The sequence below is a fragment of the Muscardinus avellanarius genome (genome assembly GCF_963383645.1).
Source record: "Muscardinus avellanarius genome assembly, chromosome: 5".
In the NCBI taxonomy this organism is placed as follows: Eukaryota; Metazoa; Chordata; class Mammalia; order Rodentia; family Gliridae; genus Muscardinus; species Muscardinus avellanarius.
In genome coordinates, this window is record NC_137790.1 from 30,329,372 (window position 1) to 30,349,902 (window position 20,531).

At 34.4% G+C, this 20,531-nt stretch overlaps 1 protein-coding gene and 1 pseudogene across 2 annotated transcripts in view; one reads left to right on the forward strand and one right to left on the reverse strand.

Annotated features, from left to right (window-relative positions):
- LOC308263456 (multidrug resistance-associated protein 1-like) overlaps positions 1–9,307 on the reverse strand; it is a 65,956-nt pseudogene extending 56,649 nt beyond the window's left edge. The window contains exon 1 of the transcript in view: positions 9,215–9,307. The product of the transcript in view is annotated as a multidrug resistance-associated protein 1-like (transcript). The remainder of the gene's footprint in view (positions 1–9,214) is intronic.
- Positions 9,308–12,022: 2,715 nt separating this feature from the next.
- On the forward strand, positions 12,023–12,955 carry LOC308263457 (olfactory receptor 14A16-like; the record flags this gene model as incomplete). Its single annotated transcript, XM_080696484.1, has 1 exon — positions 12,023–12,955. One exon carries the CDS (start codon positions 12,023–12,025, stop codon positions 12,953–12,955), a length of 933 nt encoding a protein of 310 aa, XP_080552610.1.
- Positions 12,956–20,531: the final 7,576 nt, after the last annotated feature.

Genomic DNA, 20,531 nt, shown 5'->3' on the forward strand with positions numbered 1-20,531 from the left:
ACAAAATCACACAAATTTAAGATGTATACCATGATTAATAACTCTATCCATTTTTAATTAATTTATTTACTTATTATGCTACTAGGAATGGACCCAGAGGCATTCTACTTTTAAGCTACAATCCCAAAATGATTTCATTTCTTATTTGAAAACAAGGTTTTACTAGGTTGCTGAGTCCTCATTAAATGAATGAGGCTGTCTTTGAAACTGTGATCCTCCTGTCACAGCCTCAAATATTAAGATTACAGGATGTGCCTCCATGTTTGGCCTCTATGCAGTTTTATAGCTATTTTCCCCCTATGGAATGAGAATATTAACATCGACTTTCTTCTTCAAGTATACAATACATAGTCAATCATAGTCTTCATGCCAAACATTAAATCTCTAGAACTTATTCATCTCATTAGTAAACAATTATCTTTTGGTCAAATCTCATTTCTTTCCTTCCTTCCACTTCCAGACTTCTTGCCACCACCTTTCTACTCTCAGCTTCTATAACATTTTTTTAGATTCCATATTTAAAGAAGATTATACAGCATTTGTCATTTTGAATCTGACTTAGCATAATTTCACATTGTTGCAAAAAGCAGGATATACATTTTTAGGGATGAATAGTATTTCTCTCTCTCTTTCTCTCTCTCTCTCTCTCTCTCTCTCTCTCTCTCTCTCTCTCTCTCTGTGTGTGTGTGTGTGTGTGTGTGTATACACATTCTTACCACATTTTTTTAAATCCATGCATTTGCCAGTGGACACTTAGGTGGTTTCTAGATCATGTCTACTATATATAATATATATAATGCTATAAGCAACATGATGAGAGTGCAGACATCTTTTCAAGATAGTAACTCTATTTCCTTTGGCTACATATACACATATGTATGTACTCAAAGGAAGGATTGCTGGATCATATAGTAGTTTTTAATTTTTTGAGAAACTTCCATGCTGCTTTCCATAAAGGCTGTAATAATTTGCTTCCCCACCAAAAGTGTGCATGTATTCCCTTTTTTTTTTCATATCTGTGTCCGCCAGCACTTGTTATCTCTTGACATTCTGATAATAGTCATTCTAACAGGTATAAAGTGATATATCATGATGAGTTAGGATAGATTAGAATTATAAAGCAACTTCAAGATTGGTGAATCAATTCCTCCTACAATAAACAAAATCATGGTTTTGACAATAATAGCATTCAACTCTAGTAAGATAGCTCTAAAATATTTAGCTATTGTTAGGATAAAGAAATTCACATTTTTTCAAACTGACATGAAATCTGTAGTATATTTTTATTTTATTGTTAAGACTTCTATTGTTAATAGATAAGATGTAATTGGGCTGTTATTTTCTTTATCATATCACAACAAACAGATGGTGCTTTTTTCTTTTTCCTTTTAGACAATTGTTTTCTTAATTTATTAAGTGAAGGCAGCTGTAACATTTTGAGATACCAGACCTTTAGCTAGATTCTAATTTCAGATGCAAAACAAAACTGTCGCTCTAGGATTTGACATTTTCTTCAAGAGAGGTGAGCTGTGAAAACAGGTGTTAGAAGAAGCACATCCATGGTACTTCTCTGCCCTCTGTTGGTTGTAAGAAAATAAGAAAAAGATACAGAAAAAAAATGCTTCATTGGTACTTACTATCTATTTAAGTTAGTTTTTATTCAAGCAATAAAATATAAGAAAGGCAAAGTTTTTAGACCAAAGATCTGATTCCAATAAGCAAGGACTCACTTTGTAAACCTAAACCTGAAAAGCTTTCAGTGAATTATGCCTAGAGAACACAAATGCAACATCTAAATAATTTAACTGAATAACTTTTAGCTCAGGGCAAAGGACTAAGGAACTGTCCTTTTAAATTTTTATATAAAAAATTTCTGTGGTTTTTGCAGCCTTTTGTTCACTGGAAACAGGGTCTCGCTAAATAGCCTCTATGGAATGGAGATTAGAACTAAAAGCAGGCTGAACCTGATACTGCGCCTGTAGTTTGCGGGCAGCCTGATGATATCAGTGTACTTTTCTCCATTTATTCTGCTCATTCATTCAGTATTGATGAAATCCTGTCAGACCCTGGGAAAACTCGCATATCTAAGTTCACACAAAACAGCTAATTACCAATTTTCAATTGAAAACAGAAAATGAACCCGGTGATGGCATAGTATCTAATTTTAACCTTCAAAAACCTAGGTAAAATAAACTAACACTTAACAATGAAAATAAAACAATACACTGAAATATTAACAAGTGTCTTCTATGAGAGAGAAGTATAAGTAAGAAAGACATACTATCTTCAATTTTATAGTGATTACTATTCATTAATTCAAAGAGATTAATTTTGAATTTAGTTTTAAATAATCATAAAAAGGGAAATATGATTTTAAGAAGACCAACAAATGTACAAAAGCTTACATTCCAGTAGAAAAGTAATTCTTAATTTAAGGATATTCTGAATGGACCTGGACCGTAACAGAGATCATCGTTGTAAGTCAGAGGAATCCACAAAATATTGAACAAAGTCATAGAGATGGAAATTTTAGCGGTTGTTAAAATGTTTCCCTCATTCACTAAGAAACAGAATGCAAAGATGGCCAGAGACACCTAAAATAAATATATACTCTTTTTAAAAAGATCCAATTCTTATAACGTTATGAGTTAAAGTATTAAAAATTAGGGGAAGTGCTTTTTTTCTTTATTAAAACTTAGTTCTAAGCCAGGCATGGTGGTGCACACCTGTAATCCCAATTATTGGGAGACTGAGACAGGAGAATCACAGGTTTGTGGCCAGCCTCAGCAATTTAGTGAGATCCTGTTTCAAAATAAAAATAAAATATGACTGAGGTGTAGCTTAGAGGTAGAATGTCCCTGGGTTCAATTCCTAGTAACACACACACACACACGCACGCAGACACACACACACACACACACACACACACACACACACACACAGCACGCCTGCACACATGCACATCCAATTTCTGAAGAATACTTGTACATACTGGAGAGCATGTAGTCTAGATCTTCCTTCAGACATGTAATATTCTTACTAGAATTACTATTCCCATTCAAAATGTATACTAAAGTGGGCATGGTGGCACATACCTGTAATCCCAGTACTTGGGAGGCTGGGACAGAAGAATTGCAGGTTCAAGGCTAGCCCAAGCAATTCGCCAAGACCCTCAGCAACTGAGAGTGATCCCATTTCTAAATAAAAAATAAAATAGAGATGCAAGTGTAGCTCAGTAGTAAAATACCTTTGAATTCAACCTTCCTAACCAATAACATAAAATAAGATAAAATAAGATAAAATGTATACTATTTCATGTTTTCTTTAACATGGAGTTTTATATAAACAACTTTCTATTTCCCTGTGCATACATTGTGACTAATATATAATAATTACACTTTCCTTACACAAAACTGATGAAAATATGAATAAATTATAGCTGGAAAATTTTATATTTTATCTTATAAAATTTATTTAAAAAGCTAGAGAAGTTCACTTATGAATAAAAATGTCTGCACTATCATGTACATGTTACTCACTTAAGCAAATGCTTCTTGAAAATTTTTACTAAAGTATTCTAAATGCACACATTGCTTTAATTTTCATAATATCTATATCTTTGTTTAAATTGTAAAAACCATTTAAATTATTAACAAGGAAGACATATAGGGCTTCTCATGACTCCCATCACTGCCCGCAAATTTTACTTTATATGTTTTAATTTCTAGTAATTTGGAAGAAAATCTATAAATCAAAATTAAAATTTACATCAGGAAAGGTATACATTCACCACAAATGGAATTCAAGTTAATGTTAGCATAGAATTTACAGCGAGATATCTTGCTGAATTTTTAAATTTCAGTTTCTGATCTTGAATTTAAATGATCTAATTTTTGAGGAAGAATATTGAGTGTTATTAAAATATAATTCACATCCTATAAAATCACCCATTTAAAATCTAGAGGTCGATGGCTTTTAATTTATACAAAGATGCATATGTCATCACAGTTTTAGAACTGTTATAGAGCTCAATAATCTTATTTTTATAGGCAGTTTCCCTGCATAAATCTTGAGGATCTGTAAAGGAGTAAGACAATAAATATTTGGCAATGAATACATAACAAAAATGCACACATACCAACAAAAACCACACATTTGCATATGTACACACACACATACCTGCAAGGGTAAAATAGATCATATCTTCTAATGAAAGTAAAGGGATCTAATTTTTTTTTTTTGGTAATGGGTATTGAACTCGGGAATATTCCTCTGAGCTGGGGGGAGGGCACCAAGTACTGTGTGAATGTATGCCATTGTCAATATGACCCACATTATGATGTAAATATATAGTGCACTAATAAAAAATGTAAACTACAGGAAACACAAAGCAAAAGTAAACAATTGAGATTACATCAAGCTAAAAAGTTTCTCCACAGCAAATGTTATCTTCAGCAGAATAAAGAAACAGCCTACAAAATGGGAGAAAAATTTTTGTAAACTCTACATCTCACAGCAAGTGCTGGTAAGGATAGGGAGAAAAGGGAACCCTTGTACACACTTAGGAATAGAAAATTGTACACTAATTGCAGAAAAATGGAGGTTTCTCAAAAAATTAAAAAATTGAAATGTCATATGGTCCAGAAATTCTATCACTGAGTATCTACCCAGTAAAAATAAAATTAGCATGTCAAGGAGACAACTATTCTTACAATTTCAATGCAGATGGATCACAGTATACAAAACATCAAAATAACCTCATTGTCCAGCTATGGATAAGGTATTTTATGAATAAAAAAAGTGATATATATATATATATATTATATATATATATATATATATTTAGCCATAAAAGAATGAAATACTATTATTTGTGAAAATAATGGAAGTAGTCAAAGTCATTATGTAAGATGAAATAAGTCAGGCAAAGAAAAACACACATAATCTCACTTCGGTGCAGAACCTAACAAATTAGAAGTTGAGAGAGGAATGATGGTTACCAGAAGACAAGAGTCAGGGAGAGAGAAGAATGGGGAAAGATTTACTGATAGCACTATGTTACATATTGAGAGACAAGGAGTTCTGGTGTGCTATTGCAAAGCAGGGTGACTACAGATAACAAGAATGTACTTTATATTTTAAAAAAAACTAGTAGAAAAATGTTTGAATGTTTTTACCATAAAATAATGTTTGAGGGGATGTATATATTTTGCCTGATTTACCCATTCCACAGTGTATACATATATCAAAATATCACATGGCATCCTATTAAATATGCATACTTTTATGTGTTTATACATCAGCTAAAATAAGCTTAATTTACACTTTTAAAAATAGATGCACCAGAGAGGAATATGTGATTGTCAAGGCCAGAAAGAAATTCCATGTAGGTTATGTAAATTTTATCCCTCAGAAACTTTTACTAAATCATAACCTCGATGCAACATAATTAGAAATTTTATATATATACATATATGTATATAATACAAACTAATATATATGCATATATATACAGGTTCATAAGGCATCACTAATTTTTACTGTGGAGGAAATATTAGTGGCATGAGTGAAGTCGTTTTCTATAAAAATCAATTTGCAATATATCTTGTAGAATAACACATGATCATTTCTATTCCACATAAAAATGTCTGAATGACACCTCAGCCCTTTCCCCATGTAAATCTGCATTGACATTAATAGGGATGTAATTGACATTCTTTCCTGACTCTGCATGTACAGTAGCACCTTTCGTTTTCCTATCACCTTTTCTTTAAATGATATTTCTGTGTATACCAATTACCTTCAGGTACCACACAGTGTGTCTATTTATATACTTACTTGATGCCTGTTTCTCACACTAGCCTCATGAGGGCTGGAACTTGTCAGTTCTTACAGCAGTCAGTCCTTCCTGTGCCTACAGGAGTGACTGGCATCGAATAGAATAGATGTTTAATCAGTGTCGGTTAAATGAATGAGTGAGTGAATGATAAATTTTGATGGTCTCTACTTACTACCTCTAATTTCCATAAGTGGAGAATTAGCTAGATTACTGTTGTCAACTCAAGTAAAAGGAACTTCGCATCTGTTTGGCACATGTATCATGAGGCAATGATTTTTTTATCTTTAGCTTTTTTTCCATAACTGCAACTAACACATTTAGTGGTAAAACCAACAGAAGGACTGCCATTCCTGCTAACAGGGCTGGACCCAGCCCTTGCAAAGGAGTGAGATGCCCATCAAAATTTGGAAAGGGGCCAATCAGAGGAGACTGAGGTTGGCTGTCAACTACATAAGCTGTTGGGCATCTGCTGACATCAAGTTAATAATTTCCCCAGTGGAAAACTTGTTCCAAGAACCATTTGGTAAAATTAGAGCCTGGAAAAAGAGAAGTTAACTATTTTAGAATTCTGTAAATTATGGGGTGTCTTTATTGTCAAGCAATGGTAAATTTTATTATTAGTTAATATCTTTAGAAAAAATAAGGTTATATAATATCAAGAGGCATCATTTTAGGTGAAGAATTACAATTCTTGAACAAGGTACACAGTTTGGAATTTACTGCATAATGATAGAGAATAGCATTTTATTTCCAAGCAGATAAGAACCCTCCATAGACAGGCATGGCAGTGCATGCCTGTAATCCCAGTGTTTTGGAGGCTGAGACAGGAAGATTATAGTTTCTAAGCCAGATTTAGTAACTTGGTGAGGCTCTCAGCAACTTGGTGAGACCCTATTTCCAAATAAAATTAAAATAGAGATGGAGGTATAACTTGAAGGTAGAATGCCCTGATTTCAATTCTCAGCAACACACGCACACTCACACACACACACACACACACACACACACACACACAAAGAACCTCTATAACTTTGTTCATTGAAAAACTACAAAATAATTCTATTCTAAATACATTGAGGCTTTCCTCCATTTGGTGGCAACCCCTTAATGCTAAATGTTATTAATGAAAAGTATACACAAATCAATAAAAATCTAATTAATACTAAAGAAAAATCTAGTTCTTGAAGTTGTGGAATATTAAAAAAGAACACCGTTCCAATTTTCAATGTTATTATAGTTGCTCTGTAGAGCTATGCATACAGACATACATTCACAGAGCAAAATTTAAGTGTCAAAATACCTAATAAAGGTAATTGGAGGGTATAGAGAAAAGGTAATTGGAAAGAGTTCATGAAACTTGTAGCTATTCATCATTTTTCCAAGGCCTGATTTTATCTGTATATACTCTTTAATATTGATAATTGAATGAAGTAATTGTTAATATATTAAGAATGTTAGTAGCCTTTATTTATTTATTTATTTACTTACTTACTTACTTACTTACTTACTTACTTACTTACTTACTTACTGAAGTACTGGGGATCAAAACAGGGGCATTCTACCTCTGAGCTATACCCCACTAAGTTGCAGAGGGCCTAAGTAGCTGAGGCTGGCCTCAAACTTGCAATCTTGTCGAGCTTCCCTATTATTGGGATTATAAGCATGTGCTTGGCTGACATTTATTTATTTAAATTCTCCAATCATCTACAATTCTCAGTGATATGTATAAAGAACTAAAAGTGGTAAGAGATTTGTATTTGTATGGGAAATCAAATGCCTATTTTGCATACCATTTTGTGGAATTTTCTTTACATTGATAGACATAATTGAGAAATGAGGCTGCCAAGCGTACATTTTTCCTGTTCTTCTACAAATATTTACTTTGTATTTATGAAAATACTAAAAGTTGAGTAGTTCAAAATAAATAAAAGATATAAGGAATTAAATAAATGTTCTCATATTGGAAAGTAGTATTTCAAGAAATATGAGAAAATATTTTTAAATGTCCTTGTAAACTTTGGAGAAAAAGAATAGAATACCAAATAAAAATGAATAAAATTATGTAATTTTCAAATTCAAAACACAACTGTCAAAATTTAAATGCCACAACCAAGCCTTTGAAATAGAATTTGTAAACTGTTAGATAAACTCAAAAGCTTTTTTCAGAAGTTAGAGAAACAATATTTCAAAAAATTAAATAATGAAGGAAATTATTTAAAGAATGGAGAAGATATCAGATAGTTACACACAAATATGAATATTAATATAGGCATAGGTCATAGTTATATTTAAAATTTCATTACATTTTTTATGGGGCTAGGGATAGAACCCAGGGGCATTCGACTTCCAAGCTATACCCCTTACCCTATGTTGTATTCTTTATTTTGAAACAGCATCTCACTAAGTTGCAGAGGGCCGCACTAAGTAGCTGAGGCTCTCTGCGAACCGCAATCCTCCAGTCTCAGCCTCCCTAATGCTGGGATTACTAATGCTGGGATTACAAGTGTGCACCACCATGTCTGGCAGTTAACATTTAGAGTAATAAAAATGCAATCTCTAGATCAGAATGTCTGGGTTCAAAACCTGGGTCCTCCATTTAATAACTTTGACTGTGGGTAAGTTACCCAGTTGTCCTGAATTTAAGTTTTATATATATATATATATATATATATATGTATTATATCTACATCTATGTCTGCAGCTGAATATCCATTACTAAATTATTTTTTAAAACTGGATGCAAAAACACTCTTATTTGTGTGGTGATGCACACTTGTAATCTCAGTACTTGAGAGGCTGAGACAAGAGTATTGCAGGTTCACAGCCAGCCTCAGCTACTTAGTGTGACCTTGTTTCAAAATAAAGAACAAATAATAGTGCTGGCGTGTAGCTCAGAGAATGTCAGTGAATTCAAACTTCATTACTGCAAAAAAAACCTCTATTATTAAATAAAGAAAGAGAAGAAACAAAGGGGAAGCATATTCCTGAGGAAAATATTTCAAATGAAAAGCAATCAAAATATACTAGACAAATTAATTAGAAAATAGCACCTCTTCTTATCTTGGTAAAACTTGTGAACTCTAAAGACAAAGGAAATCCTGGTAAATACCTAGATGGGGAAACATCAAAACAAAACCTGTAATCCTAAACTTGTGGGTGCAGAGATGAAGGATTGGCAGATGTTCTCTGTTGTCATGGTTACCCAGAGTATATGAAGAAGGTACTTTGATATCTTTTCTTTGGAAACATAAATTGCCCCAGATTTTCGAAGAAACACTTGGAATCCTCATTAAACTATGTTCATCTATCTATCTCTGTGTATGTGTGTGTCCTAATCATACATCAGGATGAAGTTCAAAGTGATAGAGACATTACCTGTTCACAGCACTTGGTGATCTTCCGCTGGCTCCCACCCTCCCCTTCCCAGTGCATGATGGGATTGGCATTGATAATTTTGTATGTGTACATCATGCCCAACTGAAGCGTTTCTTTCTTCACATCTCTCTCCTATTACCTGCCTCCCTCCTCTAGAACCCCTTCCTCATTCTATTAGAAATTTTCCTCCTTTGTCTGGAGTCCCTTTTGTGTCCCAGTGTCTCTCTAGCTTCCACATATGAGGGGAAACATATGCCTCTGTGTGTGTGTGTGTGTGTGTGTGTGTGTGTGTGTGTGTGTGTGTGAATGTGTGTGTGCGTGTGTCTAACTGGCCTTACTTAACATAATATTCTCTATTTCTATCTATTATCCTGCAAATGTCATCTATCTTTAAAGCCAGAAATCCACTGGATATGGTGGCACATGCTTTTAATCCCAGTATTTTGGAGGCTGAGAGAAGAGTATTGCAGGTTCTAGGATAGCCTCACAATATAGCAAGACTCTCCAAATCCTAGAAAGAACCTGTTTTGAAAACAAATATTAAAAAGGGTTGAGAGTGTAGCTCGGAAGTAAAATGCCTGTGGGTCCAATCTTTTGTATTTCACCCCTACACAAGCCAGAAATTCCACTCCCTCCAAAGACAAAAATACACATATCCTCACATGGTAGGATTTTAGTTTTTGTAATATTTATTAGATTAGTTGAAAACAGTATGGCTGTACTTTTTACAGTATAAAAAGTGTAATTAGCTATAAAAAGTATAATTAGCTGGGAGTATAATTAGCTGGGAGTGGCAGAGTGTCCCCTAGCATGTTTGAGACCCTGGGTTCAATGTTCAGCAGTTCAAAAAAAGTATAGAGTTATACTAGTAATATGGCCATTTTTTAACAGAAAAAGCAAAATAATTAGTAAATAGCAATGGCTCCTCAAAAAGAAAAAAAAGAAGGATGAAGATGGGCAGCAAAGGAAAAGAGTAAAACTAAAAAGGAGTAAAAATAGCAATAGTAGGAAAAAAGCACGACACAATAGAATAGTTGCAGCTATGCATTTATTTAAATATATTTGTATGACAATAAAATTATATTTAAATAAAATAAAAATATTAAATATGAAAATGAATTTCAAAGAAATAATATTGAGAATGTATTTTATCAATTTTATTAAATAAATAATAGATTGTCAAATCGTTTATACCAAATATGTATGTGTGCCCACAAAATTAAATATTAAAAATATATCAGTGATCATTTTTGGGAGTCTACAATTATGAATAGTTTCTATTTTCTTTCATATTTGATTAACTGTAGGCATTTTCTTCGATGAACAAGAGAAAATAGTCCTTAAAATTAGCTGTCAAATAATATTCCACTGTATTTCTATATCATACTTTCTTCATCTTTTATCTGTTGTTTCATTTAGGTTGTCTCAACATGTTAGTGATAGTGAATAATGATTCAATGAACATTGGTGTGTAGATAGCTCTTTGAGACGCTGAATTCAATACTTTTGAATACAGATGCCGAAACAGGATCCAGATTGCTGGAATTTTCCACAGTTGCTGAGCCATTCTGCATTCCTATCGACAAGAAGCAATGATTTCATTCCATATCCTCCACATCCTTACCAGCACTCCCTCGACCTTCTTGTTGTAACTGTCATTCTGGAAGGTATCAATAATATGGCTTTGATTTGTTTACTTCCTGGTGGTTAGCAATGATGAACATTTTTGATACAGTCATTGGCCATTGTATGTCTTCTTACTAAAGAAGTTTTGTGACAACATAGATGCATCTTGAGGACATCATGTTAAGTGAAATAAGCCAGATACAGAAAGACAACTATTGATTGTACTTATATGTGGTACCACCAATGACCACATTCAAGAAATGAAAGACTGGCAGTTACCAGAGGCAGAGGAGAGGGAAAACTGGGAAATAATTGGCCAACAGGTATAAAGTTTGAGTCATCTAAGAGGAGGAGAGCTGCTGTGCAGTATTGTAGCTGCTGACAACAATAATGGATTTTACACTTAAAATGTGTTGCTATGAACAATAATGCATTTTATACTTACAATGTGTTAAGTGATAGATTTCCTAATAAATGTGCATACAGAACAATTGCTTTCAATATTAAAAATGACTAAAGAGCAACATATAATTGAATGTTGCTTGCATGACATTTCTAACCCCAGGAGAACTCATTTTTCTTTCAATATCTTTTTCTGACAAATAAAGCTTTACCTTTCTGTAAGGGCCAAAATTCACAAGCCATGAAGGGCAATTTAGTCTCCATTCATTGTTAGATTATACAGTGTGTGCTGCCCTTGTGCTATATAAAACAATTTGAAAGAATGCTGCAATCTACACCACAATTACAGTAGATTGGGCGACAATTCTAACACTGGCTGGTAGAAAGAATTTAATCTAAGCTAATTGGTTAATTTTTTATTTTAATTAAATAATAATTAAATAATATTTATAAATGCTACAACTTCTTACACTAAAGTTTGTTTTTGTTTTGTTTTGTTTTGTTTTTGGTGGTACTGGGGTTCCTGAAAGCCCTTCTACCTCCGGGCTACACTCCCAGACCTATTTTTACATTTTTTATTTGGAAACAGGGTCTCCTAAGCCAGCGAGCGTGGCTGGCTTCGAACCTGCACGATCCTCCTGTCTCTGCCTCCCAAGCGCGGGGATTACAAGCATGTGCCACCAGGCCCGGCAACTTCTTACACTAAAGTTTTTTTTTTTTTTTTTTTTGAGTTTTAGGTTGCTTTTTTATTTTTAGAGTAAATGATTAAACATCAGAGGTATGGACAACCTCACCTCGGGGAGTACATTCTTCCTGGCCAGGTTCTCTGATGTGCAGGACATGCAGATCTTACATGCCACCATCTTTCTGATGGTTTACCTGGCAGCCCTCCTTGGGAATCTCCTCATCATCACACTCACCACCAAGGACCACCAGCTGCACACTCCCATGTATTTCTTCCTGAAGAACTTATCCTTTCTGGATCTTTGCCTCATTTCCATCACCGTCCCCAAATCCATTACAAACTCTCTGACATATCGAAACACCATTTCATTCCTTGGCTGTGTCTCCCAGGTTTTCTTCTTATTCCTCCTGGCCACTACGGAGATCGCTCTACTCACAGTCATGTCCTATGACCGCTATATGGCCATCTGCCATCCACTCAGATACGAGCTCATCATGAGCCATGAAGCCTGTGTGCAGATGGCGGCCTCCTCATGGGTCAGCGGAGGTCTCAACACAGTCCTGCACACTGCGACTACCTTTTCTGTGCCCCTGTGTGGCTCTCTAGATGTCCACCAGTTCTTCTGTGATGTCCCACAGCTCCTCTCTCTTGCCTGTTCTTACAATGTGGGAGAACTGGTTGTCATTGGACTCAGCCTGGTGCTGGACTTTGGCTGTTTTGTGTTCATTGATATCTCTTACATCCGTATATTCTGCACTGTGCTGAAGATGCCCTCCAGAGAAGGCAAGTCTAAAGCTTTCTCTACATGTCTGCCTCACCTCATTGTTGTGACTCTCTTCCTCTCTTCTGGGTTTTTTGCCTATTTACGACCCCTGCCCAAGTCTCTGTCAAAGACGGATTTGTTTGTCTCAGTATTCTATACTGTGGTGCCCCCCACCCTGAATCCCCTTATCTACAGTCTTAGAAATAAGGACATGAAGGTAGCACTGAAGAATCTGCTAATGGGCAGATGTCACCTTTCAAATTAGAAGTCAGTTGCATACACATCCTGATCTTGTTGTTCACTGACTTGATCATTTGAACAATGAGGTGATATAGTCTTGCAATAATATTAGTGATATATACTAGGAATTCTCACAGAAACTCTTGAATTGTGCTCATTAAACTGATATTAAGAAGTATCCTCCATGTCCAGACCAAGCTGGTGGTAAAACCAGTAGGATTTAATATGTGATCAGGCAGATATATGCTGGTTTTATATGTCATCCCAGTGGTAGCTCCTTTGTCTGCGGCAAGTGGTAAACTCAATGGGATGCGTGAGTTTGAGATAAACTTGGTCCTAACCAGACAAATAAAATGCATGATCATTCTCAGTAAAGGTGAGATCCAAAATATCATGGAGCTGACTTGTGTAATTTATTATCATATTAGAAGAATTGAGAGAAAGAGAGAGAGAGAGAGAGAGAGAGAGAGAGAGAGAGAGAGAGAGAGAACACAACCTTGTAAATGTATTAAATGTCAAAAAATTGTGCAAACTAAAACATCTCATTTTATGTTATGTAAGTTTCACTAGGGAAACAAAAATGAACACAATTTTATAGCCTACAGTCTGTATTTCTTCCTCTCTCATTTCCCAGCCCTAGTCTGGTGGTTTTTAAAGATGAGTTCCTTTTTCATTTTATCTCAAATTTTCTTTCTTTTATTAGATTAAATTCTTTTTTTTTTTTGGTACTGGAGGTGGAACCCAGGACATTCTACCTCCAAGCTACACTCCCAACCCTTTTATTTATACTTTATTTTGAAACAGGGTCTAATTGAATTGCAAAAATCCTCACTGAGTAGCTGAGGCTGTCTGTGAACCATGATCCTCCTGTCTCAGCCTCTCAAATGCTGGGATTACAAGCCTGGGCCACCATACCCGGCTGTAGTTTATATCTTTATTTCCTAAACTATTACAATAGCTCTTAATTTTTCTTCTTTCTAATCTCATTTGACTTTATGTTTTCCTTGATTATTTTACATATGGTTCAATAAAGCCCCAATATTCTGTGTAATTATAGTACATTTTTACTATATTATTCAAAAATCTTTTAAAAAGAAATCTCTTCTTTATTATTTTTTTTATTATTTCTCTCCTCCATCCTATGCAGGAAACATGGTATTTACCCAAATTATCTACTCACTATATTCTAAGATGTGTGTTTGTGTTTGTGTGTGTGTGTGTGTGTGTGTGTGTGTGTGTGTGTGTGAGTGCATAAGCATGCAGTGCTGGAAATTGAATTCTAGGTATTCTACCTCTGAACCAGACCCCTAGCCCTATTTTTTATTTTTACTTTTGAAACAGTCTCACTAAATTGCTGAGATTTTTGCTAATTTGCCTAGGCTGGCCTCAAACCTTCAATCCTTCTGTCTCACCATTCCATGTACTGGGATGATAGCCATGCACCACCATGCCTTGCTGACCCATAGACTCTTAAAGTGACCACTGAAAGAAGGCATAATTCTTCCTTGCAAGCTTAAATTTATAATCCCTGATCTTTATACCAAACGAGCAATAGTTAAGTAAATAGTACATAGCAGGCAAGTTCTGATACTTCCACTCCCAGCAAAGAAAAGGATCTAAGACTAGCTTTATCAAACTCTGTGATGATGTAGCATCAATTTCAGATTAATATAGGCCCCATTTGTTGCCAACTAAGAGAGTCTCTTAGAATTCTGAATGCACCTAAATATGATACAAATCAGAATCCCAAAGCCTATAAATAAGAAGGGAATTTCCTACTCAACTGTAATCACTAATGGAGGCTCCATTGAATAGACATGATGGTTGTTTTCCTTTTATCCTTCCAGACCTTTGTTCTTAGACAATCTCTAAAGAACCACAGATATCTCCAATGCAGTCACCGTTGCCATTTACTTTATGAGACTCTGTCCTTAAAATGGACTCACTCAGGACACTTTATTTCTCTTTTTATTCCAGAAGGCTTAATCTAATTTATATTTCAGTCACTCCCCTTTCTTATGTAGAGATTAATTTTAAAGAAATTTTAGGTCCACAACAAAACTAAAAGAAAAATAGTTTCCATATATTTCCTGTCCCCATAAATGCATGGTCTTCCCATCATCAACATTCCCAGAATGGTACATTGGTCACAACTGATTAACCTACTTTGACACATCATTATTCTCCACAGCCCATAGTTTCCATTAGGTTTCACTATTGGTATTTTACATGTTATAGGCTAGGACAAATACATAATGACATAGATTTACCATTATAGTATCATACAGAGTAGTTTCATTGCTCTAAACTTTATGCTTGTAAATCCACCATATTATGCTTTTACTCTTTCATGATGGTAGATTCTTTTATGCTCATAAATCCACCCACATTCTATGCCCAAACTCCAATGCTTCAGTTATTGAATGCAATCCTGTTCCACAGGGACTACATATAAAAAGATAGGGGTTAGCATTTAAACTGGCCCCTAGCTTCTTTCAGGTCTTTATTCCACATTTGGAGTCTGCAGCATTCATGCATGTGGAGTGATGACTAGACAGGGTCTCTGAACCTGTCTGGGGGTTATACTTTATAAATCTGCTGCAAGTTCATTTATCATTTACTTGTTCCATTGGTCCTGAGTCATTACAGAATCCCTAAAACCATTCCACGTCCTGATTTTGGCCCAGGATATGGAAGAGCCTACCATGCCTCCTGTCCAGCTTAGTACTTCTATTAACATGAATTCTATAGGTCACTTGAAGACCCCTTTATTTTGGTGGTACTGGGGTTCCTGGAAGCCCTTCTATCTCCGGGCTACACTCCCAGACCTATATTATATTTTTTATTTGGAAACAGGGTCTCTTAAGCCAGCAAGGCTGGCTCTGAACCAGCGCGATCCTCCTGTCTCCGCCTCCCAAGCGCAGGGATTACAAGTGTGCGCCACCACGTCCAGCCAGAAGACCCCTTTAAGAAATTATATGAAAATTTCCATAACTGTATACAACTCTTATAGATTTCCTGCTCATCTGCCCTACAAAATCCACATTTAATTCCACACATGTATTACATGTGCTAACACTTCCCTCCAATTTCTTGAAGGCATGGGCTCATTTTTGCATTCATTTTCTGAGTCATCTGATATCTATACAAATGTATAAAAGTCAGTATATTAATGATAAGAATACAACAAAGAGATACTTTCAATTCTAGATCTTGAAGGCCAACTATTTTTCAGGAGAGAAGAAAGGAAGAACAAAACACACCAATGGATACAATGACTGATTGATAATTAGAGGAGGGATAAAACTCTTTGTAAATAATTATGATGTAAATAATAGGTCTTTCTGGGCATGGTGGGGCACACCTCAAATCCCAGTACTTGGGAGGATGAGATAGAAGGATCGGGGTTCAACGGCCTCAGCAACTTATCAGGGACCTCAGTAACTTAGCAAGATGTTTTTTAAAAATATAAAAAATTAGTGTTGGGGTTATAGCTCAGAGGCAGAATGTCTCTGAGTTCAATCCTCAGTAACACACACACACACACACACACACACACACACACACAACACACACACACGCACACATAAATGAATAAAATAAATGAATAAATAAATAGTAGGCCTTGTAAAGAGATGGTATTTTAAATTATATTCATATACAAAGGATAAATTAAACTTCAAAGTTGTGCCAAAAATAAAGATTAGGCAAGTGAGGGGTAGGGATTAGGATATAGAGGAGACAACTACTGTACAGAGAAGAAAGAAATTGTTACATAAAAAATAAAGGAAGAAGCTGGTAAACTGTAGGGAATGAATGAGCACTATGTATTAGTGAAATAGGTTATCATGCTGGGACAGAGTCCTCTGTATACTAGCAACGCAGCCGGTTGTCATATTGGGCATCAGAGTCCTGTGACACAGAAGAGAAGAGAAGCTTCAGTTTACACAAGAAGAGCTGAGAGGAAAGTCAAGAAAACAAGATTAAAAAAAAACAACAGAGCAAACAGATAGAAGGCTACAGTTTGCCAGCTTCTCAAAATTTGAAAAATATTAAAACAAGCTAAACTGTTTAAAGTTTGGCAATATAATGTTTCATTCATATGAAAATATAATACATTTACATGTAAATTCTATTAATACACTGACTGGTTTGTTTGAACTATAATGAAACCTAATGATTTTGTGAGAAAATCAAATTACAATTCATGTGTTTCCTGTTCCATAAGCTAATGAGTAATTTTACATTGTATAAGGTTTAAAAAAAAATATCACAAACCATAAATATAAGGTTTGCACATAAAAAAAATAAAGTAAGCAGAGGAGTCACACACACACAAAGGTGTTACATAAAATGTGGATAATTATGAATAAAAGAAATTTTAGCATGCACAAATATAAATAATGAAAACATGAAAGTCCATTTACTTTCTTAGAAGTTAAGTGACTTAGAGAAGACAAGAATCATTATGTAATTTTATGAATTAAATAAATAACTATTTAATTTCATGAAAATAAAATTTTATTTTGGTCTGGAAATTTTAGGAACTTCAGAGTTCCCATAGAGTAATTTATGCAGCCAAAAGTGATGAGTCAATATACTTTTGAAGAAAGATAAATGCATATGTAAAGAATACCTTAAGAACTTTAAAAATACTGCTTTTCTAATTCTCTTATTTTAAAGCATGTAAAAGAGCAGTCAAATTAGAAATTAGGCTAAATTAGTGATGTGTGCACATATGCTTCTACCATCTTGTACCCCATTAAGATTTATGACTACTCTGAGATTTTACCTAGTTCCAGCTAGAATGGCAATCATTTAAAACACAAACAACAACAAATGCTGGCGAGGATGTGGAGAAATGGGAACTCTAATAGATTGTTGGTGAGATTGCAAATTAGTGCAACCACTTTGGAAAACAGTATGAAGAATCCTCAAAAGAATGGGAACAAACTTACCATATGACCCAGCAATATCACTTCTGGGTATCTACCCAAAAGAATAAAAATTAAACTATCAAACTAATGTATGTATCTATGTTTATATCCCCACAATTTACAATTGCCAAACTATGGAACCAGCCAAGATGTCTTTCAACAGATGAATGGATTACAAAAGTAAGGGATATGTACACAATGAAATTTTGCTCAGCCATAAAGAAAAACAAAATTATGTCATATACAGGACAATTGATGGAACTAGAGTACATTATGCTAAGTGAGATTAGTCAGTCACAAAAAGTAAGAAATTGGATGCTCTCCCTAACATATGGAAGTTAGAGAGAAAAATGGTCATAGAATGAACTCTAGAAGAAGGAGGAGAAACCATAGATGAACAAATAAGGAGGCCTAACTGGGGGCAATGGAAGGGGGAAGAGAGAAACTCCATAATGTGCATGATGTACATTCACAAGCATATCAATGTCAATCACTAAGCCAAATATGAGAAGAAGGATGGGAGGAGGGAAGGAGGTGGGAATTGGGTAAGGGCTAAAACGATGTGTGCACATATGCCTCTAACATCTTGTACTTTCTTAAGATGTATGATTACAATGCACCAGTAAACAAAAAAGATGTATGACTTCAATGTCCCAATAACAAAATAATAAAAGAAAGAAATTGGGAATTCCTTGAATTATTTACTTTTTTGTAGATCAGTCCAGTTACAGCTGTTTTAATGTTTTCTAAGGTGAGCATGTTAAAATCTAGATATTATGCACCAATAAAAGTATAAAAATATAGATATTGCTGAAGGATCAGGGTTTGAGATAAGACTATAATAATAAGTACCACTGCATAACCAGTCCACTCAAAATCTGAGCTGTGTTTACAGAAAATGATCATTTGCCTGAATGTCACAAATTTTTAGAAAGGGGAAGACATGTTAAATATCTGAAGTAGTCAAATGCTTATGCAAGTTAAGCATTGTTAGAATATCCTACACATGTGGACACACACACACACACACACACACACACACACACACACACACACTGTATATTCTCCATTTGCTTGCTTGGTCTGGCTCTTTTTTCCTGCCCTCTTCTTAAATTCTCTTTTCTTTCTATAACCTGAGCATTAGATAATACAGTAGATATAACTGACCATTATTTTCATAGGCTTTTGGTGAGGTTATTTTCTAGTGTTCATATGGTAATCTCATCAAATCATTAACTCCTATTGTCTAACTTCAAGAGAAACATTAAGACAGAGACATAACTTTTCCCAAAATGACACATCTTGTCAAATATAGGAAAACATGATAATCAAAATATAAGTAGGAGATATTTAGAATTACACACAAATGACTTGTTTAAAGGCTTGATGTGTATCTCACCCTTTATTGTTATTTTTATCCATATTCAACTTCTCTTTCCTCCACGTTTCCTCATCTCTTCAAGTGATGAAAGCACGGCCATGTTTAGGTCCAATGCTCAAGTACAAAAAAAAAAAAAAAAAAAAAACATTGGGGAGGCTCTAACCATAACTATCTTGGCTGTTTATTGTTTCCCAATTATAAACATTGATTAAAATTTAGAAGCCGGGAATGGTGGTGCCTGCTTGTAATCTTAGCATTTGGCAGGCTGAGATAGGAGGATCACAGTTCGTGGAAAGCCTCATCTACTTAAGTGAGGCTCTCTGCAACTCAGTGAGACCCTGTTTCAAAATAAAGAATAAAATAAAAAGTAAGGTCAAGGGTGATGCTTCGAAGTAGAATACCCCTGGGTTCCATCCCAAGTTCTGCAAAAAAAAAAAAAAAAAAAAAAATCAGAGTATCTGATTCCATTGGTAGAAAACTTTTCTAGGTAGACTTCCCTTTTTAAAAACTACATGCATAAGAATGATAATAGTAATTTTAAAAGAGTACATGTACTCTGTGTAATGGTGAAAATTTTGTCATGTACTCCGAGATAGTATAAATTACTATGTCATTTATTTTTGCAGGCTCACAGTTCATGGTTTATTTAACTAATCCTTTTTATTGTGTAGGTAAAAGGTATAATCATAGATGTTTTATACATATGAACTCTGGAAATATAAAAGAGGTTTGTTACCATAAATAGTAATTTTGAGTGAATTTGCAGGTTACTATGACCAGAAGGGAATGATATGTAATTAAGTAAGAATATACAAACATTTCCCAAAGAAACTAAATTAAAAACTCATTCTCTACATAGCTTAACATTTTAAAGAGCTAAATAAAAATAAACTTCTAAGTTTTTATCTATTGTATTGGTAGCTTGAACTGCTACCACTCTAATGTTCAAATTGCTTTATAACACAAGTATATTGAAAAAATAACTTCATTAAAATCAACCATTAGAATAAAATATATGCCAGTACCTATAAAACTAATATTAAAACATTCAGTTATTGAAAACTATTTGGAATATCATATATTTTCACTGACACTATTAAATTATTCCATATCTCATATGGGCATATAATAACAGAATATTCTATATTTCTTGATTGATCTTTATCAGGTGCCATTCATTGGGTTATTAAATTATTTTTAAAGGCAAATTAAATAAATACCTTCTTTGTTTCTGAAAAAAAATCCTGAATGAAGAGTACACTTCTCTTTCTCTCATGTATATA